The 26,082-nt window shown below is 42.7% G+C and overlaps 3 protein-coding genes across 8 annotated transcripts in view; 1 reads left to right on the top strand and 2 right to left on the bottom strand.

Moving 5' to 3' along the window:
- CSNK1D (casein kinase 1 delta) overlaps positions 1-12,757 on the top strand; it is a 39,023-nt gene extending 26,266 nt beyond the window's left edge. The window contains exons 9-10 of one of the 3 annotated variants that reach the window (XM_081850859.1): positions 28-95; positions 3,587-5,729. In XM_081850859.1, coding sequence (XP_081706985.1) covers positions 28-60 — 33 coding nt within the window. In that variant the 3' untranslated portion in view covers positions 61-95; positions 3,587-5,729. Of the gene's footprint in view, positions 1-27; positions 96-3,586; positions 5,730-10,782 lie in introns of those variants that run through there. The other 2 variants (XM_081850858.1, XM_081850857.1) reach the window with 2 other exon arrangements.
- Positions 1-26,082, bottom strand: part of MBTD1 (mbt domain containing 1) — a 121,364-nt gene that overhangs the window by 89,183 nt on the left and 6,099 nt on the right. The window lies entirely within an intron of this gene.
- Positions 14,821-26,082, bottom strand: part of SLC16A3 (solute carrier family 16 member 3) — a 28,990-nt gene continuing 17,728 nt past the window's right edge. For all 4 annotated transcript variants that reach the window (XM_081850834.1, XM_081850832.1, XM_081850833.1 and 1 more), the window contains exons 2-5: positions 21,520-21,762; positions 20,111-20,254; positions 16,596-17,363; positions 14,821-15,671 (exon numbers count right to left, since the gene is read on the bottom strand). In XM_081850834.1, the coding sequence (XP_081706960.1) occupies positions 15,409-15,671; positions 16,596-17,363; positions 20,111-20,254; positions 21,520-21,742 (1,398 nt within the window). In that variant the 5' untranslated portion in view covers positions 21,743-21,762 and the 3' untranslated portion in view covers positions 14,821-15,408. The remainder of the gene's footprint in view (positions 15,672-16,595; positions 17,364-20,110; positions 20,255-21,519; positions 21,763-26,082) is intronic.

The raw sequence follows: 26,082 nt of genomic DNA, 5'->3' as shown, positions 1-26,082 counted from the left end.
AATGGCTGTCTTTTCCCCCCACCTCAGAATAGCATTCCTTTCGAACACCATGGCAAGTAGCTGCTCGTCTCCTTCTCGTTGGAAAGCAGCACTGGGTGAGTCCATTCTCACGAGACACCAGCTTGGCGGGTGGGTTTGGATTCACTCCTGTGGGTACATCAAATTGGGTGGCTTTTCATGTCTTTCAGCACTTTATTTCCTTCTACCTTGCAGATAACCGTAGTAGTAGGTATACTTCAAATTAATTAAAACTATTTCTCCCCCCCCCCCCCCGAAAAATTGTAGTACTTCACTAGAATTGCTCCATAACTGTCGGTAGACCAGACGGTATATTTGCAGGGTAACCTACAGTGTGGTACTGGAATACTTAAGGTCCTTCATGTGGCATTTTTTTCTCGCTTGGAAATCATCTCCCAGTAAAGGACAGAGTACATGCCTTGTTTAGCCTTCTGTTTTTCTGCTAATTCACTAGCCTGGTGTATATGTCTGTAAACCAAGCAGTGACTTACCAGGACTACTCAAATACGCAGGCTTCTGCTTCTAAGCTAAGTTTTAGCTTAGTGCATTATCTAAACCTGGACTTGTGCTTAAGCCCTCTCCTTACTATAACCATGAACTTTGGCCAAGAAAATCCCGTACAACTCATGGTTAGCGAAGAAGAACTTGTCGACCAACCTGAGCTTGGGTGACATGCTCAGCCAAACTTTGGCTTAGCATTTTATTAATTTTTATTTATTAAATTCATTAGTCACTTTATCTTGTCCAGGGCAGCCCAAAGTGACGTACAACCAAACAGACAATAATTTTAAAAATCTGATGTAGGGGTACACAACCCCTACATTTGGGAGGAGTTGAGCAGCTGCTAGCTTCTCTCTGGCAATCCACAAATTTGCATAGTCTCCATAAGCTTACTGTCTTTGGCTTGCCGTGATTTACGAACCAGGCCATTGAATCTTAACCAATTTGGAATTGTACCAAGTATAGGAGAAATGCCACATCTGAAGGGGGCCTTAGTTCTGCTAATCACAAGATTATTACATGTTTGCTAGTAAAAGTTAGAATTGAGTGTTGTGTCTTATATAAGACCTGCATTCCTGAGCAATTACAGTACCCTATTGCAACAAAACATGTGAGTCTTTTTTAAATAGTTGAGAGCCTGCAAGAAGTGTTGTTGCAGAACTAGAACTTTAAATAACATGCCTTCCAACACTTTCAGCAAGTCCATTTCCCTGAGGAGGATATAAATGAAAGGTTTCTTATCACTCACAGACTCCTTGTATCTTAGCAGAAATCGGATCAAACATTTTCACAGCTATAAACCTTAAAATAAATTAAAACTGGATAGAGCAATAAAACTCAATCACACACCAGTATCCAGTACTGTGAAAAGTTAGGCTAATATTGTCTTTTAATTGCCTAATTTAAGTATGATTAGAGCAGAGCATTAATGCATCCTTTTACTCTCGTCCCTTTCCCACAAGCAGCCAAAGATTAAAAAAACATTTTCAAACTGACAATGAAGATGAAACTGTGCCTCTAGACTCTTTACAGGAGACTTCTAAATGATTGCATGGATAGAAAATGAATGGATGCCTGTGAGAGCAGCAGTTCTAAAGCTTATCCATTGATTGATCTTTTTGTCTTGACGATAGGAGCTTCAGCAGAACAAAATGAAGTGTGTGCGTGTGTGTGCGTGTGCGTGTAGACAATCTGTAGCTTGTTGCCAACCTGTAGAGGCTGTTCCTTTTGCTTTTCGGTCAGACTGAATTCTTGTTGCTTAGATCCTATTATTGGGCTCTCTCCTTCTCCCCGCCATTGTTATAACTCCACATTACACTAATCTCTCACTACCTTATTTCTCTTCTCCCTGCTGCTTTTGTGTTCATTTGATTCCATAGCCCTTTACTTTGTTAATTACATTAGCAAACTGATTATCCACATGGGTCAGATCATCTGGATAATCCAGCTGTTCATAATTTCGAATGAGCGAGAGGATTCTCTTCTGAACCACCTTGAATGAAGAGTTCACACTGGGTCCTCCTAACGGGATGCTTCTGCTTGTCTTGAGAGTGTGTTAAAACAAAGGCAGGACCACAGCAGAGATGTAGAGTGCCTGTACTTTGTACTCTGTGGGAATTTTTCAGCTAGCTTACCCCACTTCACATGGTGGTGGTGGTGGTGGTGGCGGTGGCGGTGGCGGCAGGGAATTGAAATGGGTCAGGCAGCAAAGATCAACATTTTAGCAACTAAAGTGGGTAAAAATTTCCTCTGAGTGAAGAACTGTAGAATCCAGTCCACTATCAAGGTCTTTGTCTGTAATGATTAACCTCTTGTTGCATGTCAAAACATCACCGCTGCTGCAGTTTGACTTAATAACAGGTCCCTATGAACTGTGCATCAAAAGAATAGTCCCAATTCTTTCAAGGGTCAAAACTATGTAAACAGGCTATTTGTTGTCAGTCCAAACATTAGACAGAGCTGAGTAGCTTAATTTTGGCTGCTGTAATATTGAATTTAGGATTGCTTCCACAAGGCTTGAATGAAGTATGGATGGATCCTTTGAAACTGTTCTTCTTACCATCAGATTTGTGCAAGCTGTTTTCCAAATCCACTTAGGTTGGCAGAGTTTTTATTCCTTTGCCACTGAAATTTTATTATTTGGTTGTAAAGGAAGGGACTTCCTTTTGCACTGTCCCCATAACTTGCAGAGTGCTTAATAGTTTGTTTGTTTTTTAAAAAAGGCGAACAGTGGTTTCCCATCCAACACACGTATATTTGAAGGGAAGAGACTGAGGCAAATTTCATTCCCATTCTTGTGAAAGGAAACTTCAGTTTTCATTTTGAACCAAAAAGCCAGAGGACTTTCAGAGAATTTGTAGGTACCTCAATGGCTGATCAAAGTGTTGGGGCAATTCTTTAGAAATTGTTCCTTCTTCGTTCAGGTATGCAGTGTACTGAAGCCTCCACAAACTAAGACTGACAATGACTAGACTGACAGTGACTTCTAGATCCTAGAATTCACTTAATCCTTATCACTTTCAGCATTCTGGTTGTGATTGACAATCTACACTGCCAGGTTGGGCACAAATTTCTGATTGCAGAGTTCACAGGGGCCTTGCTTAATACTGGCATATGCTATGGAAAGGATCTTGTAGAACATATTCAATACAGTGTTGCTGCTAAAAAGATGGATTTCTTTTATATAACACTTGCATTTATCACCCTATCTCTTGATTTGGGTTTCATTACTGATTCAAGAGCTTACCCAAGTCATCCGGTCTTTTTTGCCAGCATGTGCTTCTTTCCTCGTTCTTCATACTATTTCTCCTTGTTCATGAGGTGCCTTTGTTGCCTTAGCCTTTACGCAAAAGGAAAATGCCATTCACTTCATGGGTGCCACCTGCTGGGTGTAACGGCGATTCTGTCAGGACGTAGATTTGTGCACACTCATTTCATCCTTCTGAAGTGAATGCATCTGCCCAGTTGTATTTATGAGGAGTGGCCAAGAAGACTTTAATGGATCAGTTTTTATGCCGTTTCAGTAGGTGTGGGCTGATATTGACACCCTCTTCCTTGGCTTCAATAGATTCCTGCTCTGGCGACGACCAGTATTCTCCAGTCTGCTGTGCATCGGTGAAATGTTGCCATTGAGGGGCAGATAATGCATGGCTGATCTCCTGTTACCAATGGCTTTTACTAGCAAAACTACCCCAAACTAGAGCAGAAGAAATAATACAACTGGATCTCTCCTTGCTACTTAAAGATACTCGCAGGAACATGGACAGAATCCAGCAGTTGCCACTACAAGAGGCTTTGGCCAGAAACCTGATAACCTTATGTGAACTCTAGCAACACAGCTGGAAAAGGAAGAGACGGTTTACAGCATTAACCGCCTGTTATTTAATAGCCATTTCAGTTCTCCCTCCACAGGCGGCAGCCTTTCCCCCCTTTTTATTGTTCTACTGTAACTATGAATCTTTTACTTGGTTTAAGAAAGTTTTGTATTCATTTTGCTAAGATTCTTGGCTTAACTCTCTGTAAAAAAAAAAAGAATCAATCTCGTTTTTGTCTGATTTGGAACCTGTGTAGAAATGTGAACAATCCTGAAGTTTAAAACAAAATAAAAACAAGACTTGAAACTTCTTGTAAACTTAAGTCAGGCAGGGAATGTGTAAATGAATTTGAACAGTCTGCTTTTATTTTACACTGTTTACTTTTGTATGGTCCCATTTTACAGAGGAGTATTCTCAATATTTTTTTTAATACATTTTTATTATCTTTGCTTTTGGCTGTCTTGTTCTTCCAGGGTTTTTTTTTTTTTTAAAGTTAAGTCACCATGCAGCATAAACATATTTTTATTCCAATGTTTATTCGTCTCTAGTACTGTCCAAGAAAGAGCAGAAGATAATTTTAAAGAGAAGTAGCCAAACCCAGTAGAGGTGATAAGATCACTTCATAGACTCTGAAGAACAAAAGTCAAAGCTCTAAAATAACCTGTTCAGGAAGGTTTTATTAAGTGAATGTAAAATGTATTCATAGAGCAGGGTTCCATGTGAGTGACAGGATCCATGATTTCTGCTTGGTTTTTGGTACAGATGCCAATAAAATCTGAATGCTGTCACTGCGGTGTGAGCAGCGTTGTAGTAGGTGTGCTTCTCTTGAATATGCAGAGAACGACAAGTGCTTAGAGCTTGCTGCACCATGCCAAGGCTCCGAGCTATAAACAAAATGTTCCTGCTGCAAGATGCCAAGAGAACATTCAAGCTTGTTGAATTCTTTAATATTAAAGTGTGCAAGTCTGGAACAACTGGCCTTCAGCTGATGATATACATAAGTAATGGCCAAAACACTTACCTTAGCAAATGGGTGTGCCAGCTATAAATATGGAAGAACCTTTGTTTTCATGAGCAATATATTTATCCCACTGTAATCTGGGAAAGTAGAAGGCATGTGAATCATACCAAATACCACTCAAAGTACCATCAGTCCCACCTTGGGAATGAAGATGCAATACATAGATATGTTGCGTTACTACTTTTTAATCAACAAATGTGAGATTCATGCTTCCTTGGAAACTTGGTGGCTAATAGAACTCCATGGTTTTCTTTTGCTCTTAATTTGCATTTTTTTAAATTGTTTCAAAGCTTTGCCAGTTCCTTTTTAGTTTTGTGGATATGAACAATCTTGTCGCTTTCCTTTAGCTATGTTAGAACATTAACCAAGTGCTTATTTGTATTTTAAAAGTCTTGATTTGATGCAACCCACAATTGGGGAAGTGCAATGGGAATGTTTTTAAATGTTGGTCCATGGAGAATTTTGCATAACTGTATCACTTGGTTACTGTGGATGTTGGTTCTTTAGGCATGTGCACTTCCATTTTGTACAGTTCTACACTTCTGTGTGCTTTCTTTGTAAATACTTGTGGTCAAATGATGTAATGTTAGAGACTTATAAAGGCAGCCTCTTCTTCTCTATATATATCTGGAACCTTCAATTGCTGTACTGTACTTAAAAAGTTGACTGATGCAAATTTCTAGACATGTACTTGGTTGTGGGCAGTCTGCGCCCTTCCATTATAGTTAAATCCCACCATCACCTACTGAAAATATAGTTAGAATGTCTCTCTAAACCTGTGTACTGGTATCAAGTTATCTCAGAACACCTCATTTGTATTACCACTGTATTTGTGTACTTTAATAATTGTGTAAATAAATTCATAAGGACTTCTATCTATTTTGCCTTTATTTGCACATCTAATGGGTTCTCTGCTTATAGAACAACATATTTATTCAAAGCCAACTGCCAGAAATTTTAAGGCAGGGTGGGGAACCTCCAGATGTTGCTGGACTACAACTCCCATCTTCTCAGTCTTATCAGCCATGCGGTCTGGACCTGATGGAAATTGGATACCATCAACATCTGTAGGGTTATAGGTTCCCCACCTGGGTTTTAAGGCCAGGCATCTGCTTTGACTTCTGAGCTTTCTTGTGGAGTTGATTTTTGTTTTGCCAGCTTTTATAGTTTAGCAATGCTTTCCCCTTTCTCCTCCTCTTGTTTGCTCTGGGAACAGTACAGTATTGGTTTCTAGATGAAATAGTTGTGAAGACAGCAGTGTTCATTCTGCTGGGATGAGTGTGAAATTGACCTGGGGTATGGTCACTGAAATTTGAGGGAGGTGATGTGAAAATCTTCTGGGAGTTCTATTGGGAGGAAATGGAAAGTTGGAAGTGGAAAAAGCAGGCTGGATTTATCACCAAAGGGTGAGATACACTATAAGTCAGTGGTTCCCAATTAGCTAAGTACTGCGGACCCCTACTTTTGAAAATTTTGATACCTGTATGGTAGTTTTGTGGACGGTGACACAGACCCCTAGGTGGGTTATGTGGACCCGTGGGTTCTATGGACCACCAGTTGGGAACCACTGCTGCAGGCAAAAATGGAAAGGAAGATCTGGGTCTATCTCACTGTACCATGCATTTTTCAGCATTGGATGCTGAAACATTCATATAGCAAAAAGAGTCAATAAGTAAGGGCTGAGATGTAAACTTAGGAAACTAGTCAATATCAAAACCTGACAAAATGGAGTGATTCCTACCACTAGTGGCAGTCACAGTCTCCTTACTGTACCATGAAATGTAGAAGCTCAGAAATAAAACCAGACATTGCACAGTCATGTAGAATAAGCATGATTGTAATAAAAGTCACATGGCTGTTAAGCCTCCAGTGGGATTATTCCAAAAGTAGCAGGTCAATCTTTGGGAGACCTGACTCATCTAAAAGATTGCTGCGCTATACTACTACCCAGCAGAATACTATATCCTGGAGTGGCTAAGCAAAACAAACAGTGAAACCTTCATACCCTGGATAGTTATGTATCACTTACACTGCCGTCTTCAGTTGCGCTGCAGATAGGCTGTATTTGGTCGTTCCAAAAGTGAGACAGACAAGGGCTTGTCCTTCACCTAGCAATATACCTGGCAGTAGAAGCTGGATATGCATGCAGAGGTGAATTCTTGTTTCAGTATTTTCCAAACCTTATTTTCTCTCCAACTGGAGGCACACCTCACTTTTACAGCACTTTTAAGAGTTATTGAATAAGAATTTCTCTGTCCCTCTTGCAACAGCCTGCTGCGTTAGTTTTCTTCCTGTTTTCCCTCCTTGCAGCAGCACTCAGAACAGCCAACAGAATACAGCAAGGACTCAGATTTAGAACCAACAATATTCTACATCATTAAAATACTAAAATGTGTAACAGTAACTACTGAACAGTATGAAAGAAGGATGGGGGGGAACCATTTTAAATGTCAGGCAGTAAATAAGTACTTAATGCTGATCTAGGAACAGGATTTAGAGCTTGTTGCATGCGAAGTTGTCAAGTGGAAGCAGAATACCAGTGCAAAGAATGATAATTAAAGCTCTTGAGGCAGGGAGTTCCACATACAAAACACAACCATAAAAGGTCTGGGTGCAGTCAGGGGCTTTTCTTCCCCCAGCCCGCTTTCTGCCAAGAAGAAAGAGGTCAGCACCCCACCTCTCCTGAACTAGCTTGCTCCCTCGCCTGCATGCAATTCCTGATTGCCCATGGCAGGAGTGGGAAATCTGAGGCTGCCCAGATGTTGCTGAACTACAACTTTCAACAGCTATATCAGGCGTGGTCAGTGGCCCAAGATGATGGGTGCTATAGTTCACCTACATCTGGAGGACCATAAGTTCTGCATCCGTAGCTAGTGGCTACTAGGCGAGTGCTTAAATACAAGGCTGATATAAATTTGCTTTTTACAAGCGTGGAAGCAATTTACTATGGGTGGTTTTTGGATTGCCTTTTCATGGCCCAACTTGAGAAGCACTACTGTCAGGCACCGACCTACTTACTTTCACTTACTTGGTGTTGCCTTCACAAGACTTAGTCAGCACTGATGGGATGCTAGTGCTTCTGTTCATTCATCATAAAGAAGAAGTGCTGGCATGTCATTGGCTACATAATTCTCTCATACTGGCTAGCTATAGCTATAGGATTAGAGTTGCTTTGTCCAGCAAATAACTTAAAATCCAGAGGAGCTCTCTTAATGTAAGGAAGCAGCCTGGGTAGAGAAGGGCTGGGGGAGCTTTATCTCTGGCCCCACCCTAATACATGCACGGGGAGATCTGAAGCAAGCAAGCCTATGCACAAAGATCTGGACAGGTATTGGCTTCCCTGGGTCATGGAACACTGTTAAGACTTCCAGTATCCAGGGAAGTCTCAACATAGAGGCCTCCCTGCTGCAGGGAAGAGGAATGGGGAGCCAAACAGAGGTGTGCTGTTAGGAATGGGACCAGAGACACAGCCCCACACTACAGCTTCATGAGAACAAAGTGAAGGGGGCCAGAGTTTCGACTAAAACCATTAAGTAGGGTCAAAATGAAACAACCGCCTCTTTCTGGACATAAAGGCTTGCTATATGAATTTATGTCATCTGTACTTAATGAAAGTAAAGAACAATTTTGTCTGTGGTGTTTTAACATTTAACAAAAACATTTCTTCAAAAAAAAATTTTTTTTTTTTTTTTTTAAGAAAAGCCCTCGAGTTACTGGCGTTCCAAGTTAATTTTGCCTGCAGTTTAATATGTGTGCTTTTTCCTGATTTGGGTTGTGCAGAAGCTATTGCCATCTGCCCCTCCATATAATTCACACTCATTCAGTGTTCAACCACCCTACAGTAAAGCCTGGCTGTTATTTTGTCCTAATAGTACTTTGCCATATGGTGAGCTGCTCAAAATAAACAAAAACAAAGAAATCTAGATTTAACCTAGTTTGTGTATCAGTAATCCTAAGGATTTTAGTTCCATAGCAGAAACTAGTTTCTAGACTTTTGACGCAAAGTACATATGTATTTGAATAATATTGGGATCTGCTCTCTTTTCTTTTCTTTTCTTTTTAATGACTGGTGTGGTACTGTACTACGGAAGTGGGGTTAACCCTTTTCCACATCTGGTTTTCTTAATTTAAATCCCTTTGCAAAAGCTTCTGAAGGGGAGAAGTTAAACAGAGGAAAAGTGTTAAAACCAATTATTTCCCTTCACTGCAGCCCCAGCCAGAACTTTCCGTCTCTTCTCCAACCCCTCAACCCCCAATTTCACCCCCACCCCCACCACCTGAGGGTGATCCTAATCCTGAATCTGCTAGTTTGTGTGATTGCTCCCCCAGCCCCGTATTGCAGCATATCTTCATTTAGAATGTTTATCCCACTTCATAGCCCTGAAAGGCTCTCAGGGCAGCTTATGAAAGATTACCCTATTCAAATTTGGCTTCAGGAATAGAAGTAACATGGCGTCCTTATGGAGCTAGGATTATCAAGGCAGCATTCCCTGCCTTTATGCTTAGTCTTCCCTGGTTTTGACACTTAGCTTTTGCCCACTAGTCAGCAACTCCCACTGTTCTGCGCGCTAAACATGCAAAGTGTTGCGCGTAGCCCCATCTTTAAACAGCAGCAGCCGCAAATTTATGCAGACCCTTATTTAAAGCCCAAGTGTTACCCTGATCCTACTGGTATTGCTGTAGAAAATACGACGGAGCAGGCACATTTCCCACAAATTGTGGAGCTGCATAAAATCCCTGGCACCTGAACTGGTTCAAGAAAAAGCAGCGTACATCCTTTTTTATGCTTGGTTCCAGAAGTGTGATTATGTTTCAGTGGTAATGGTTAACAACTCAGAAACCTAAAGGTCTGGGTAGTATTAAGTAGTCAGGACCCAGTGCTTTCAAAGCTCTATGTCCCCATTTTAAAACAAAGTTTACATCCACACATTTAAAATACAGTTGCCCCCAAAGAATACTGGGAACTGTGGTTTGTTAAGGATGCTGGAAATTGTAGCTCTGTGAGGGTAAACTACAGTTTCCAGGATCATTTAAGGGAAACCATGGGCTTTAAATGTGTTTTAAATGTATGGTGTGCATGTGAACTTTGACTTCTTTGACTTTGATGTTATTCCTCATGTAGGTTTCCATATTGTGTCTCAGTAAATGCCACAACTCTTCCTTTTGCTACTTAAGATGATTAGTGTGCCTTGTGAGATAGGACGGAAGCAGAGCCTGGGGTCATTGGCTTAACTTGTTCATTTGACCTGTTTTTATATCAATGCTCCATATATTAAGTGAAAGGACAAGCAGTTAGAACACTAACCACCTACATCCTTACTTAAGGTCGGTCACAAGAATTAGAACTTCCAGTTTTTGAAGTACCATATTTTTTGCTCTATAAGACGCACCAGACCACAAGACGCACCTAGTTTTTGGAGGAGGAAAACAAGAAAAAAAATATTCTGAATCTCAGAAGCCAGAACAGCAAGAGGGATCGCTGCACAGTGAAAGCAGCAATTCCTCTTGCTGTTCTGGCTTCTGGGATAGCTGCACAGCCTGCATTCGCTCCATAAGACGCACACACATGTCCCCTTACTTTTTAGGAGGGGAAAAGTGAGTCTTTTAGAGCAAAAAATACGGTATATTTCTGGCCTTCAGTTTGTGGGGGAGAGCTTAGAATTGCAGGCAAAGATCACCTAGACAAGTGCAGATTAAAAGTGACAAAGCAACCTGATGAAGAAGTCAGATGTTTTTGCAAAGTAGTCAGAAATAAAAAAAACACACCCCTCCAAACCCAGTGCGTTATTTCAAGAAAAATAGCCTAGCTTATATCTGTCTGGACCCACCAACCTCTGATCTAGAAGTCTTCTCTCCCTCATTCTAGAAGTGTGAACATGATTATTTTCCATCTGCTTCTCAGAGGCATTATCTATTTTTATGTTTCAGGTTTGGAAACCTAGCACGACAAATAGATGCCTGAGCTGAGGCTGGATAGAAAATTAGGCTGTTGACTATGCCTCAGAATAAAATAAAAATAGCAGATGAATTTTCAGAGCCATAATTCCTGATGCAAGAATATTTTGACAACAGAATAAATAGCTTTATTCACTATGGTTGTAACAGTTCACTAGAAAAGCATAAATCCAGATTACATTGACATGACATCCACATTGTATTACATTAAAGTGCATTTACATGAAAGCAGGGACAAAAGTGACTTCACTTGCTTCAAACCTGTCACGAGCACAGTCGTACACAGCCATATATTGCACGCACACACGCACACGCCGACAATTGAGACAGACAAATCCTGCACAAAACATTGCCCATAGCACACAAGACCTTTGTTCTCCTGGAAACCCTCCCTCACCACTGAGCTGCTGCACTTTTGAGAATGAAGAAGGCAAACCTCTGAGCGTACGGTAACGGTTGAAGCGGGCTAGTTTTGTTGAAGTATGAAAAGAATTGCATAGACTCTGGATAAAATAGCGTAGAAGGGACTCACCAGAATGGATCGTTTCCAAGCATCGTGTGCTCACACACCCTCATCTCATGCCCCAGGGTGATGTGTGCCTTCAGCAATTGTGTGTTGAAGGGGGCAGGGGAAAAACACTATTTAAAGGTCTGTTGCATCATTCAACCTATTTGGTTCAACTGCTTTCACGCCTCCTCCAAACGGATAAAAATATAGATCTTTATATACTACCTATTTAAAAAGAGAATAAAAAATAATTTGGTACTTTTGCTTTATGTAGTAGAGAACCCAAGTTGGTTCTTTTGTCTGTTCGGATACCTGAATGCAGGGATCTGTGTGCGAGAGTATCAATGGACCCAGAGTTCCCCTGCACACACAATCTTCCCCATTCATCTTAGAACGGCATGCTGGGGACCTAGGCTGCATATCCTGATACGTGTGCCGCATGCCTTGAAAAGAATCAGAACCTTTGTCCATTCAAGAGATGCTATGCGTGTTCTTGAGCACATGCAAGTCTCTGGATCAAAGGGTACGTGTGTAAGCTGCTGAAGCTCATTTTCATTTGCGGACATGTTCTCCTGCATCAACCCTTTTGCGCCCATTTGCACTCACACATACATGTTTACATACATTCCTTATAGAAAACAGCTGGAGGGGATAACAGAAAATTCCATCAAATATAGAATAGTCAAACGTCATCTGGCACTGTGTAAGTTATAGCCATGTACCGAACAGAAAACAGTGTCGCAAATTTTACTTCACAGAACTGCACCAAGAGGTAGGGGGTTCTTTTTATCCCTTGCAGTTAGTGTAGAAACTCATGGAAATGTTGTTAATTGTACATTATGCATAGTACATTTCTTCTCTAGAGATTTTGCCCCCACCCCAAAAAAAGGAACTCAAAAGTATTAAGATACATAGTCAATGAGAAGGTGATGGGTTTTTTTCCTTGCTTTCTGTGAACAAAGGCGTTGTAAGCAGCTTTCTGCCTTGAGAAGAAATGTATGAAGCCGAGACTCAAATTGTCCCAGTAAAAGGATCTTCCTTTGTGTCCCTGATTTCTGAAATCCTGCACTTCACAAGCTAGTTAAATTTATGTCCCTTAAAAAATGACACCTGGTAGGAGCTTGGACAAAGGAAGAGCAAAGGTACATCATTCCTCCCAGCATTTGTGACTGTCTAAAACTACTGTTTGGCCAAGTCCTGTGAGGTGAAAGCAACACTTCCCTATGGCTCTAGCTTCCCATTTCTTATCTCCTTTCTCTCTTTCTCCTTTTCTCTTCTAAATGTGTAAGCTGCAATCCAGAGGGCTACTGAGCTGAGTCGTTTATTATTACTATTTTTATCAAAATGGCAGCCCCACTCACTCCTTGACAAATAGCTTTTGAAGCTTGGGGAGTAGGGAAGTTGTTAATATTTAGTTCTTTCCTTTTTATTTCACAACAATCAACATGTTGCTTTCTAGGACTGGAAGTGTAATCCACACTGCAGTTTAATAATAAAGAGTACAGCTTTTGCTGAGGGCATGTGATTCTGCTCCCCCACCCCAGCACAGTCCAGAAGCAGATGTATGGTGTTGAATAAGCTCTACATGACTCAGTGCAGCAGAACACATGCTTCCTAACCATCTTAAATCAACAGGCATAGCCAGAATTCTGCAAAGGATCTGCAGCTGAAAGAGGACTTCTGCTAAATGTAATGTTATCAAAAGTAATAATCCCCCTTTGGTTAAACATTATGTTAGAGATTAGAAGTCTCTGACTATTTTCTTAGTGTCTTGGCAATGCTCCTATTCATTCCTCCACATGCATGTGAGGAGGAAGTGCACTTGTTGGCCTCACCCCCTCCATCATGTCCCCATCAGCCCCTCCCTGCATCCCTCTGCGTGTTTGAGCAGAATTTCCCTAGGGAGGAGCCTGCTTTCTCTGCTGCAGAAATTGTATTTGACTGTGTAGAGAGCAACACAACTACAAGCTGTTGGGATCACAATGTAGAGAGGGTGCTAGCAACTGTGACCCTGCTCTCTTCACTCAAACACTTGGAATCACATGAGAGGGAATGAGTGAACAGGGCTAATATCTCACTGCATTTTTAGGGAAAGAACCATCATCTTTGACAACTGGCAGCATGTGCCCAGTCATCATTTAGTGATCTTGTAAGCAAGTGACAACCAATTTTCTAACTCCCTGAGTTGGGACATACATGCATGAATTTGACCTCATTTCTGGGCTCAGAGTGCATGGCAGAATTGTTTTACCATCCTTTTCCCACTAAGATTATCACGTATCCCCATCAGCCTCCCTTCATCAATCTCCCTTCCACTAAGAGCCTGACATTTTCCACATACGCATGGTGTAAGGGATGGTACAAGAGCAGAGGAATAAGCCAATATCTGTCTGCTATCATGTCATCTTACCCGTCTAGTGAGCTTGTAGGGCATGAATGTAGTGTAGTATAGTAACAGGCTGGCCAGACACGTCATGTTGAAGGCCAGGTTTCTGCCTGTGGCTGCCACTTGGTGACCCCCTATGTAAACCATAGGATGGGATCGATGAACAACTCAAAGGTCTAACCTCAGTTCCTTATATCAACTATCCGCATATGTGGTTTTTCATTCAGAACTAATAACCCTAAAACACCCACCTGTGGAAGAACCTCAAATGCCTCTAATTGCATATGCAAGCCCTTAGAATCATCGGCCCATCTTTAAAATACTTTACGAAGGAGCAGGTTAGAGTCCATGTTAATTGTGAGATGACTGTGATTAACATGCATTAAGTGGTAGTGCGAATCCCGGAGCAAGCCTAGCATCTCTTTTAAGTAAGGAGATGCTGTGAGTTAAACTGCTTTCGCCTCCCCTAACACTGTGCTTCCAAATGAAACCCATCTCACCTCTGCCAACAACCCCACCTCTGCCCCCACAGGGTGCCATTTGCTGTCTGATTGTGACTCTCAGCAGCTTGTGAAGTAATATGTGGACAGAGACAGGAGAGCTGCACCACTGGAGTTTTAATTCCAAAGAATATGGGTGCCAGGAGGCAAACCTACCTCCTTTGCCCTCCTCTTTTTCCTTTCAACCATTCTATCCTGTAATGACCAACAATCCCATGAATGCCTCAAAATGGAGGTGGTACGGTGTTTAGTGAAAATGCATTTGGTTAGCACCTTTTTGCAACTCTTTTTTTGCGCCTGATCACGCAAGGTGTGGGCGCTCCCCCTCCTCCAGTATCATCTGGAACCTGCAAATGTTGGAGGCTCCCGTCTAGAAATGAATACCCATCACCTGTGTTTGGAAGGGCTTCCTCTATAAATGAGGCTCTGTTCTTAAAGCTGAGTTGAGCAGGGAGCACACAAGGATTGCTCTTTTGGCCTGCTAGAACTAAACATCACTTTTCTCCAGATGTCATTTGAGAAGAGCAGTTGTGGAGTTTCCTGGGACGGACTGCAGTGTCCTTCTCGGTACATGTATAATATTTCCAGTAAAAAGGACAATGAAAACAAAACTCATAAAAAAATCAATTTAACAAACCAAAAAGTTATTGAAAATTGTACAGGTTATCAAAATTAGATTAGGGTTGAGTCAAATGATCTAAACACATGTGGAAAAGAATAGGTTTGGAAACCTATTAGAGACAACCAAGTCCCTGAGATTTCTCCTTGCTAAGCCATTCCTCCTTAAGCACACAAAGACATGGAAGATACATTGAGGTGCACCACACACACAAAAATAGACGGGTATTTCCTCTGCATTACGGGAACATTTATGTACACTTCCTCTCTAGTTAAAATACAGTTTCATCGAAGTGAGCATTTTCTTGTGATGCATAGTGGGACCTCTACATGTGTTTAGAAGGCCATTTGTTTAGCTTACAGCAGTAGGTATGCCTAGGCAGGTTAGCCTGAAGATCAATCCCATTTTAAGTGGGGAGAAAGGTTTTTAAACAAGCCAGCTTCCAAAGGGTGATCTCACAAGCTGGTTGGCCTCCAGTTCCCAAACAAGATGGCCCAGCCCTAAGCTAGTCCTATTTCTAAAATAAATTAAGTGTTGAAATGTTCTGACTCCTCCTCTAAATATATGGCATTCGTCCATGTCGCATTCACACACAGGTTTCTGGGTTAGTTACAACTTCCCCGTTCTTTTCGTCTTTCAGAAAGTGTTCCACTTCAACAGAGTCCACCTTGGCGTTTCCAGATTTGTTTAACTCTTCTCTTTCAGCGACATCTTCTTGTATGTGTGTTTCTGCTGGTTTTTTAATACAGAAGGCATTTCCTATAGCCAGCACCAAAGCCGAAGTGACCACTTCAACGCCAGCCATAATAAAAACATACATATATTTGTGTGTTGCGTCCAAGACTTTCCCTGGAAGAGAAAATTCACAGCTTCATCAATAACATGTTCAATCAAACCCATTCTCTAAGTTCCCAACTCTCTTAATTTGAAGAAACATTTTCAATAAATTTAGAATCCCTATGAATTCTGATAGCTCTTTATTTTTAACTTTCAGTATGGTACATGTGAGTGCGCTACTTCTTGGCTGATTGACAAAGCTGGCCTGTAACCACAACCACTCCACCTTGTCCCTGATCCTCAGTCTGCTCTTGCACATGTCTTTGTTCTTCTGAGCATGTTTCTGAGTACCAGTTGCCAAGAACCAGAGGAGTGGATAGTGTTGTTGTATTCAAGTCCTGTTTCCTAATAGCCATCTGGTTGCCACTGTGAGAAGAAGGCCACTAGACTAGATGGGTCACTGGTCTGATCTAGCAGGCTCTTCTTATGTTCGTAACGTAGCCATGGGGCCAACAAATCTGTAAGGTAAAGGTAAAGGGGCCCCTGACCATTAGGTCCAGTTGTGGCCGACTCTGGGGTTGCGGCGCTCATCTCACTTTATTGGCTGAGGGAGCCGGCATACAGCTTCCGGGTCATGTGGCCAGCATGGCAAACCAGAGCAGCACACGGAAACGCCATTTACCTTCCCACCGGAGCGGTACCTATTTATCTACTTGCACTTTGACGTGCTTTTGAACTGCTAGGTGGGCAGGAGCTAGGACTGAACAACGGGAGCTCACCCTGTTGCGGGGATTCGAACTGCCGACCTTCTGATCGGCAAGCCCTAGACTCTGTGGTTTAGACCACAGCGCCACCCAAAACTAAGCCTGTTGTTCATTGCCTCAAAATAAAAGAAATTGCATCCCATGGTAATTGCCATCACTTTTCTGTCTTTCCCCATAAACCTGCCCCATCCCTTAATTGACAAACAGCAAATGAACTGAATGTAACATTTACCTGCTGAAGGTGGTCCAATCAGAACGGCCATCGCCTCCATCAGGAGAACTAAACCAATGGCACTGGAAAACTTCTGTGTGCCAACAATAGCCATGAGAACTTCAAACTGAAGAGCACCAACCATTCCATAGGAAATGCCAAAGAAAATGCAGAAGACCACCAGTCCATCATAATTGTAGGCCATGGACCCCATGAGATCAGTAAAACCATTAAAGAGCATAGAAAAGCTAAAGAGGTAGACACAACGGGGCCTAACCCACTTCAAGCCAGCCACTATTCCACAAATGGGCCGAGCAAAGATATCAATCATTCCAAGAATAGTCAGAAGTAAAGCTGATTTGCCGTCCGGGTTCTTCATATCCTTAGCATAGCTCACCACAAAGACCGGGGGCACAAATAAGCCCAGCACCATGATGGATGCAGCTACTGTATAGATTACGAAGCCACGATCTCTGAAGACACTGAAATCCAGTAGCTTTTTCTTGATTTGCTTCTCAGGGGCCGCTTGGGAAGCGTCAGGTTTTTTAGGAGCATCCAACGGTCTCATCAGAGCTCCACAAACACAGCAGTTCAAAAGCAACCCCCCCAAGATGAGAAATCCTCCTCGCCATCCATACTCATGCTGTAGTTGCTGCCCCAAGGGGGAAAGAGCACAAAGAAACACAGGGCTTCCAGCTGCAGCCAACCCATTGGCCAAAGGTCGCTTTTTGCTAAAGTAGCGATTCAGCATGATGAGCGACGGCTGGAAATTGAGCGCCAGGCCCAGTCCTGAAACAGAACAGATGCCAGAGTTTAAATCAGGAACAACATTCAGCATATATAACAGGAGTGCTCTATACTGTAGGCGCTGCAGGTGAGCAATTCACAGCTCAAGATACAAAAATAGCCCAGGATACGGTTTAGGGTATGGCCAAAGACATCAGCATATCTTTAAGGGCTGCATGCTCTTGTCCAAACCTGTGCAGGAAGACTAGCCTCATATAACCAGCCTCATATAGCCAATATGCTTAAGTCTAGTTAATGTATGAAAGGGTTAATACCATAGAGTAAGCTATCCTGCCAGGCTTAGCTGGGTCACTTCCTTTATCTTGGAAGGAAATGGGTAATCAAGCCTATTGTTGCCCCTCAGTCTACTAGAGAACCCCCAAAGAGATGTGAGCTGGTTGTTCCAGCTCAACCACATGGCTCTCACCAAGTACTCCTGAATTCCTATTCCAAGAATGTAGGAACTTTTACCACTTTGGGACTAAGCTAAGTTTTACCACCTGTGCAACTTTTCTGAATGCTGTATGGAAAAGCACATCAAGCTGTCCTTTGGAGAGTTTGTAAGTAAAACATTTTTAAGTTACCAAAAGTGTGGTCTTTTTCTCTGCTGGGGAAGTGGGAAACTTTGGAAGGAATTTAAAACGGCACATTTTAAGGTTTTACAGTCTATATTTCCATGAAACATGGAAACGCCTGGATCAAGTCTGGTAATCTGCATCTTGATTTCTTTTTTATCGGCTTAAAAAAGAAAAAAAATTACAGACAGCAAAACAAAGAAGTCTGAATTAACATTGCCTTCTACCAATAAGAAATAATAATAACTATTACAATAATGAATACTAAAAGTACCTTTACTTCCCCTTTTAAACTTCTATTCTGGTTACAATATATTACTATTCTATAGGAATCTATTATATCCTTTGCTGTCCCATGTATTATTTTATTTCCCAAATTCAACCTAACCTTCCCCTCCTCCCCACTGCTTTCCTTCACCTGTGTGAGATCTTCCCATCATAATATATATTTTTTCTAGTTGCTTTGATAAAATAGAGTAACTTGAAAACTGTTAAATTATAATTACTTCTTTTGCCCTTACACGCTTAACACTGCATGGGAAACTATAACCTGCTCATACCTGGCCTAGCTCTTTTCACACATACAGAACCAGTCTTGCTTTGTGCTTATTTTAAGGGAAAGAAATATTCCGTTTTCTAACCCACCCAAAAAAAAGGAACCATAGTAATCACATAAATATAGGAGAGATCTCATTTGATTTCATTTTGTACCTGATGCTTATCAATCACAGATACACTTATGGGAATGAAGGCACCCCCCATCCTTTTTATTATGCATTTATGATTATTTGTGTTCATGATGGTGTTGGGACACCTATACACAATCCCTCTTTCCATACTGTTTCCACCAACAAAATTTCAGGGCGGACATACCACTTTATTTTCAATCAGTGCATGTTCTGTAATTTCCCGCCGAAATTCTGTATCTTTTCATACAACAAATGTTCCATGTTTCCCACCCCCACCCCCATCTTGTTGCGCCATAGTGCAAGGGTAGTGCTCCAGACAACAATAATGCAACATTGGGGAATCGTCGCTGAACAACAAATAAAACAGAATGATGTGTGGACAGTCTAGTATACAGTGGTACCTCGGGTTAAGTACTTAATTCGTTCCAGAGGTCCGTTCTTAACCTGAAACTGTTCTTAACCTGAAGCACCACTTTAACTAATGGGACCTCCTGCTGCTGTTGCACCACCGGAGCACCATTTCTGTTCTCATCCTGAAGCAAAGTTCTTAACCCGAGGTACTATTTCTGGGTTAGCGGAGTCTGTAATCTGAAGCTTATGTAACCCAAGGCACCACTGTACAGTGGTGCCTCGCAAGACGAAATTAATCCGTTCCGTGAGGCTCTTCGTATAGCGGTTTTTTCATCTTGCGAAGCAAGCCCATTGACAGCTTAGCGGATTAGCGCTATTAGCGGTTTAGCGGCTTTTAGCTGATCCGCTGATAAGCGGCTTAGGGCTTAGGAAAAGGGGGGGGGGAAAGGGGGAAAAAACCCGCAGGAACTCGCAAGACATTTTCGTCTTGCGAAGCAAGCCCATAGGGAAATTCATTTTGCGAAGCGCCTCCAAAACGGAAAACCCTTTCGTCTAGCGGGTTTTCCGTCTTGCGAGGCATTCGTCTTGCGGGGCACCACTGTAGATCCATCACTAATACACTGCTGCATTGATGCAATCTTGCAGAACCCACCTGCAAAAACAGATCCAGTTTGGAAGGGCCCTACAACCAGCAACAGACTCACGCTTGCAGCTACGTGTGGATAGTTGTGAGCAAGGCACCTCACTGACCTGGCAGAGGAACCAAGAATGGTAACTGATGTTTGACTGCAAGGAAGTGAGAAGACGCCTGAGGCCAGTCAACAAAGAGAAGGAATATGGTAAAAGGAGTGCTTTAGAAAATGTCAGGAAGTGGTAGACAGAAAGGGCGTTGTGAATGAGAGACCTACTTTACACCAGTGCATGCAATGTGAAACTGTACCATTTAAGAATGCCATTAAGGGATCATACACATCTCCCCACAAATACAAAACAAGCACATCAAAGAGATGCTGTACCACATGCCCCCACCCTCAATTGTCTCACCATCTCTCACAAGCTATTGCAATCAGTAGCATAGCTACATGTAACACAGTCACAAAGAACCACTGGCTGGTTCTTTGACACTGGCACTTACCGGTAATGACACCAGCGGTAAGGTAGACCTGTATTATATTAGTGGAGTAGGAAGCAGTGATCATCCCCAATGAAGCAAAGAGGCCTCCGACCAGCATAACAGGACGGCAACCAAACCGATTGACACACATACTGCACAGGGGCCCTGAGCAAAAGAGAGAATGGGTAAGATGTTTGTTTCTGTAACTTCCCAGATCATTAATATATCTATCAGTTGCGGTTTGTATTTCTTCTCATAAGGCCCACCCAGATTCAGTTGTCTGAAGACCTTGAGTCTGAAGACGTCAGATTCCATTTTCCATCTCCTTTTCATTTGACCAAGGCTCTAGATTGCTGGTGCTTACCCAACACATCTGGAGGATACTTGAGAATGTTAGCTTTCTTTTTTTTAATGTGTACAGATATTGGTAGCCTTAACATTTCCATTATAAACCACACCCACCTGCCCCACCCCTGGCACCATTTGTGATTCCAGGGATGGAGCAGGTACCAATATGACTACCAAGGAACTATTGGGAGCTTAAAGCAAGCTCCTGATGGTTCCTTTGCTGTAGGTCAGTGTGAGTTCGAGCCCAATGGATCGATGTGAGTTCCAGCCTGTCAGTGAGTTTAAGCCCAGTGGATCTGTTGTGCAACCAAGTTCCCCTTGGTGAATTTAATCATGTGGCTGACCCCTGCAGAAAGCAGGCTTGAACTCACTGCCCATGACATAGGGTGAGTGCCATGTGGGTTATCACACCCACCTGCCAAAGTTGTCCCATCTGGCCCCCAAAGGTTCTCCACTCTATTTTAGATCATATTCAGAGAGCCTTTTCCAGTTCCGCTGCCACCTGAGCCATGACAGGTGATCACTAGGAAAGGAGCCTTTTCAAGTGTGGCACCCCAGCATTAGAACCTAGCACCTACATGGATGTTTTCCCAGCACCTGGAATAGATCTTATTACTATTTTGAACTTTTTGACTTGTGCTAGTCTGCCAACCTAGCAGTTTGAAAGCACATCAAAGGGTAAGCAGATAAATAGGTACCGTTTTAGTGGGAAGGTAGACGGTGTTTCCGTGCGCTGCTCTGGTTCGCCAGAAGCGGCTTAGTCATGCTGGCCACATGACCCAGAAGCTGTACGCTGGCTCCCTCGGCCAATAAAGCGAGATGAGCGCTGTAACCCCAGAGTCGGTCACGACTGGACCTAATGGTCAGGGGTCCCTTCACCTTCAGTCTGTTTTATTCCGACTAGTGTATTTTAATGCTGCCTTTATAGACTTGCTTATTTTTAATGCCCTTGTTTTCTTGGTTTGGGGAACAAACTATTTTATTGTAAAAGCCACGCTTTATAATATATATAAAATAAAATAGAGTAATATGTTTCTTTCACGTATTTATTACCCCAGTTTTAGAATGTTGTAAGCACTTACCTGTTCCATAAAGCATAGCCAACAGAATGGAGGAGATCCACGCGGTGTCACTGTATCCAACACCAAACTCCCGGATAAGCTCTTTAAAGAAGACGCTCATGGCCTTTGGGAAGGCATAGGAGAATCCCGTGATGACAAAGCACCCAAAGAGAACAGCCCAGCCCCAGCCGCCATCTGGGGCTTTAACTCCGCTAGGACCATCGTCAACCACCACAGCTCCCATGATGAGATTTTATCTGTTTCCTAAGACATAAAAGAAATGTATTTAAATATTCCATCAGTACCATAAGATACGATCAGCTCAGTCTTGGTTATGCAATGAATACTTTTAATACAGTAGGGTCCATAAAAGTTGACTTCCCATGGAAGGCAAGGCTAGCTTTTTAGATGAAGTGGTCTCTTATGCAAAAGAAGGTCTGCCCTTTTCCCAGCAGTAGTGACTGGTGCCCATTGAGATCAGTAGGGTGGAAGGCAGGGAGATCAACAGACAGAGCCAACTTGCCGAGTTCTATAAGGCCAGCACTGAGACTAAGGTAGAGCAAGCTCTGACAAGCAGTGAACAACCCTTGGACTGGTTGCAAGTAAGGAGACAGACAAGTGGGGGCTAGCTGATGGCAGACTGAAGTTGATGGGACAGTGACCCATTCTCCCTAGTGGACCAGCCCCCACTGTCTACCAGTTATTGTTAACATCTGTATAGCTGTGTACTTGGAGAGTGGAGCAGAAAGTGGGAGGTCCTTTTTGAGCAGGATTTGCAGAAGACAGAAATGGGATATTTATAGAATTATAGAATTGCAGAGTTGGAAGGGACCCTGAGGATCATCTAGTAGTCCAACCCCATGCAATGCAGGAATATGGAGCTGTCCAGTATGGGGAATGGGGAGCGAACCTGCAACCTTGACATTATCAGGACCAAGCTCTAACCGACCAAACTCTCCTTGTTGTTATAATATTCTATCTATCTATCTATCTATCTATCTATCTATCTATCTATCTATCTGATGCAGTAAGTGTTTGGATGTGTTTCTCCTATGAATAGATCTTCCAAAGGACAACTTCCACCTGGCTTCACCCAATTCATTTTGGATGAATACTACATAGCAGAGTCGTTTCTTAAACCAGCGATAACTGTAAATGTCAGCATGCAAAATGTGTATGAATATAGTACCATTAGAGCAGAGAGCTGTGCCCTATTCAGAAGTTATACTCACATGTAAGACCGCTGTAAGTACAGAGCTGCACATAGTCTCCCCGCTCCCCATATGGGCATTCTGTGAAGGCAGACATTCTCACTGTATGTGAGGGCTTCTTGGCACAGGCCTGCTCACACACTGGTCTTACGTACAACCGTGACATCTATCTATCTATCAATCATTTATTACACGGTCACAGACCTGTTAAACTGTAAGGTCCAAATAATGCTTTGGTTGTTTGGTTTTGTTGATATTTTTCCAATCATTAAATATGTGGATAAATTTATATACCCACATTTACAAACAGTGGCAAACTTTAACACTCCCTGACCTATTTGTTTAGGCAGAATTTTCCAGGCTCGTAAGAGTCATTGAGGGCTCTGTTTTGCTGAATGTTTTGATGGATTCTCCTTTCAATCAATGTACTTCTTTGTATTCCTGATCATAATGCTTTATATAGTAAAATAATAATAATTATTCAAGGGGATAAAGAACTACACAACTTTGATAAGACATCTAAAAGCAGCCCTGTGCCAGGAGGTTTTCAATGTTTGACATCTTATTGTGTATTTATATGTGCTGGAAGTCACCCAGAGTGGCTGGGGAACCCCAGCTAGATGGGCAGGGTAGAAATAATAAAGTTGTTGTTGTTGTTGTTACTTTTATTATTAAGATTTCCCATTCCTTTTTAAAATGATTTTATTGTATTTAATGTACAGTGGTACCTCGGGTTAAGTACTTAATTTGTTCCGGAGGTCCGTTCTTAACCTGAAACTGTTCTTAACCTGAAGCACCACTTTAGCTAATGGGGCCTCCTGCTGCTGCTGCGCCACCGGAGCACGATTTCTGTTCTCATCCTGAAGCAAAGTTCTTAACCCGAGGTACTATTTCTGGGTTAGCAGAGTCTGTAACCTGAAGCATATGTAACCCAAGGTACCACTGGAAACTGTTTAGGGATCTCACATATTAAGCAGCACATAAACATTATTATTATTATTATTAATTTTAATTTATACCCCGCCCTCCCCAGCCAAGGCCGGGCTCAGAGCGGCTTACAAGCAATAATAAAAACAAGTTGAATGATTACAACTTAAAAACAAAATTAAAATACATTAAAATATTGAGACATTAAAATATTAAAATGTAGCCTCGTCGCAGGAGGAGAAGGAAAGGAAAAAAGAAAGAGAGGGAGGGAATCAAATTGGCTCCAAGCCAAAGGCCAGGTGGAACAACTCTGTCTTACAGGCCCTGCGGAAAGAAATCAGATCCTGCAGGGCCCTGGCCTCATGAGGCAGAGCGTTCCACCAGGCCGGAGCCAGAGTTGAAAAGGCCCTGGCTCTGGTTGAAGCCAATCTAACTTCCTTAGGGCCCGGGACCACTAGGGTGTTGCTATTTATGGACCTTGAGGCTCTCCGTGGGGCATACCGGGAGAGGCGGTCCCGTAGGTACGAGGGTCCTAGGCCGTGAAGGGCTTTAAAGGTCAAAAGCAGCACCTTAAATCTGACCCTGTACTCTACTGGGAGCCAGTGCAGTTTGAAAAGCACTGGGTGAATATGCTCCCATGGCAGAGACCCCGTGAGGAGCCTCGCTGCAGCATTCTGCACCTGCTGGAGTTTCTGGGTCAGCTTCAAGGGCAGCCCCGCGTAGAGCAAATTACAGTAGTCAAGCCTGGAGATGACCGTTGCATGGATCACTGTGGCCAGGTCGGGGTGGGAAAGGTAAGGGACCAACTGCTTGATGCGGCGAAGGTGGAAAAATGTCGCCTTGGCTGTTGCTGTAACTTGCGCCTCCATGGAAAGGGAGGCGTCAAGGATTACACCCAAACTCTTAATGGAAGGCAATGGCACTAATTGGGCCCCCGCAAGAGAAGGGAGTTGGTCCCTCATCCCCATGCCATCCCGACCCAGCCATAGGACCTCTGTCTTCGAAGGATTTAGTTTCAGTCGGCTCCCACGAAACCATCCAGCCACAGCTTCCAAGCATCTGGTCAGTGTGTTCAGGGCCAAGTCAGTGTGGCCATCCATCAGCAGATAGAGCTGAGTGTCATCAGCAAATTGGTAACAGCCCAGCCCAAAGCTCCGGATAATCTGGGCAAGGGGGCGCATAAAGATGTTAAAAAGCATTGGGGAGAGAATTGCGCCCTGCGGCACTCCACACACCAAGGAATGGTGCGACGACATTTCCCTCCCTAGTGCCACCCTCTGTCCCCGACCAGAGATAAAAGAGCACAGCCAGTTACGGGCTATGCCCTGTATCCCCACGTCTGCGAGGCGGTGGTCCAGAAGATCATGATTGACCATGTCAAAGGCTGCTGACAAATCTAAAAGGATCAGCAGTCCTGACCTGCCTCGATCCAGTTGTCTACGGAGATCATCTGTTAGGGCAACCAGAGCCATCTCGGTCCCAAAACCAGGACGGAAACCGGACTGAAATGGATCTAAAGCCGATGTTTCCTCCAGAAACGTACCAAGCTGTTCAGCAACCGCTCTCTCAATTACCTTACCCAGATATGGAAGATTTGAAACTGGGCGGTAATTGGATAGATCTAAGAGATCTAATGAAGTTTTCTTTAAGAGTGGACACACTACTGCTTCCTTCAGTTCCCCTGGGAATGTCCCCGTGTCAAGAGACAAATTGATAATTTCAACCAGGGGGGTCCCTAATCAGCCAAGATGGGCACGGATCAAGGAGGCAGGTGTTAATTGTTAATTGTTAATATATTGTTAATTCTATTCCTTTTGTTTAATAAATTTATCCAGAACAGATTAACTTTCTGTTTGGCTAATGGCAAAAATCACTTAAAAGTTCCCAGCTTCAGAAGGGTCAGGAGCTCAGCGGTTGTGCTGCTTTGTATGCATAAGGTCCACAGCATCTCCAGTTTAAAGGATCAGGTAGCAAATGATTTGGAAGACCTTTCTCTTTCTGAGAGGCTGGAGAGCTGCTGCCAGCCAAATCCAAGAATACTGGACTAGATAAACAAATACCGGTAGTCTGATTAGGTACAAGATACTGTAGGTTCCTATGTCCCCACATGCTACCAGTCAAGGAACAAAGGCAGTGGATTCAGTTATTTGCTGTATTAAATATGTCTATCTCTAAGCAATACCTACTGCTTGCAAGACAATGGCCATGAAATTATTACATGCTATATGATTCATTTGACCCTGCAAGAGCTGCAAATGAAGTCACTTGATGTCTAGACGGCTGGGTGATGAGTATGTGATCATTCAGAGTCCTTTCTGTGACATTTAGGCCCAGGGCTGCACAATTTTCAAGAAACAATCTCACGGTCAAGCTCCAGAAATAAACCTGGCAGAGCCTTCCAGAGCAGATCTATTGCATGAAGCTGCTCTTTCAGGAGGAAAACATC

This window comes from Podarcis erhardii, assembly GCF_964252035.2.
Source record: "Podarcis erhardii genome assembly, chromosome: 2".
Classification (NCBI taxonomy): Eukaryota; Metazoa; Chordata; class Lepidosauria; order Squamata; family Lacertidae; genus Podarcis; species Podarcis erhardii.
Note: the sequence above shows the minus strand (reverse complement) of the source record. Positions and strands in the feature narration are given on the sequence as shown.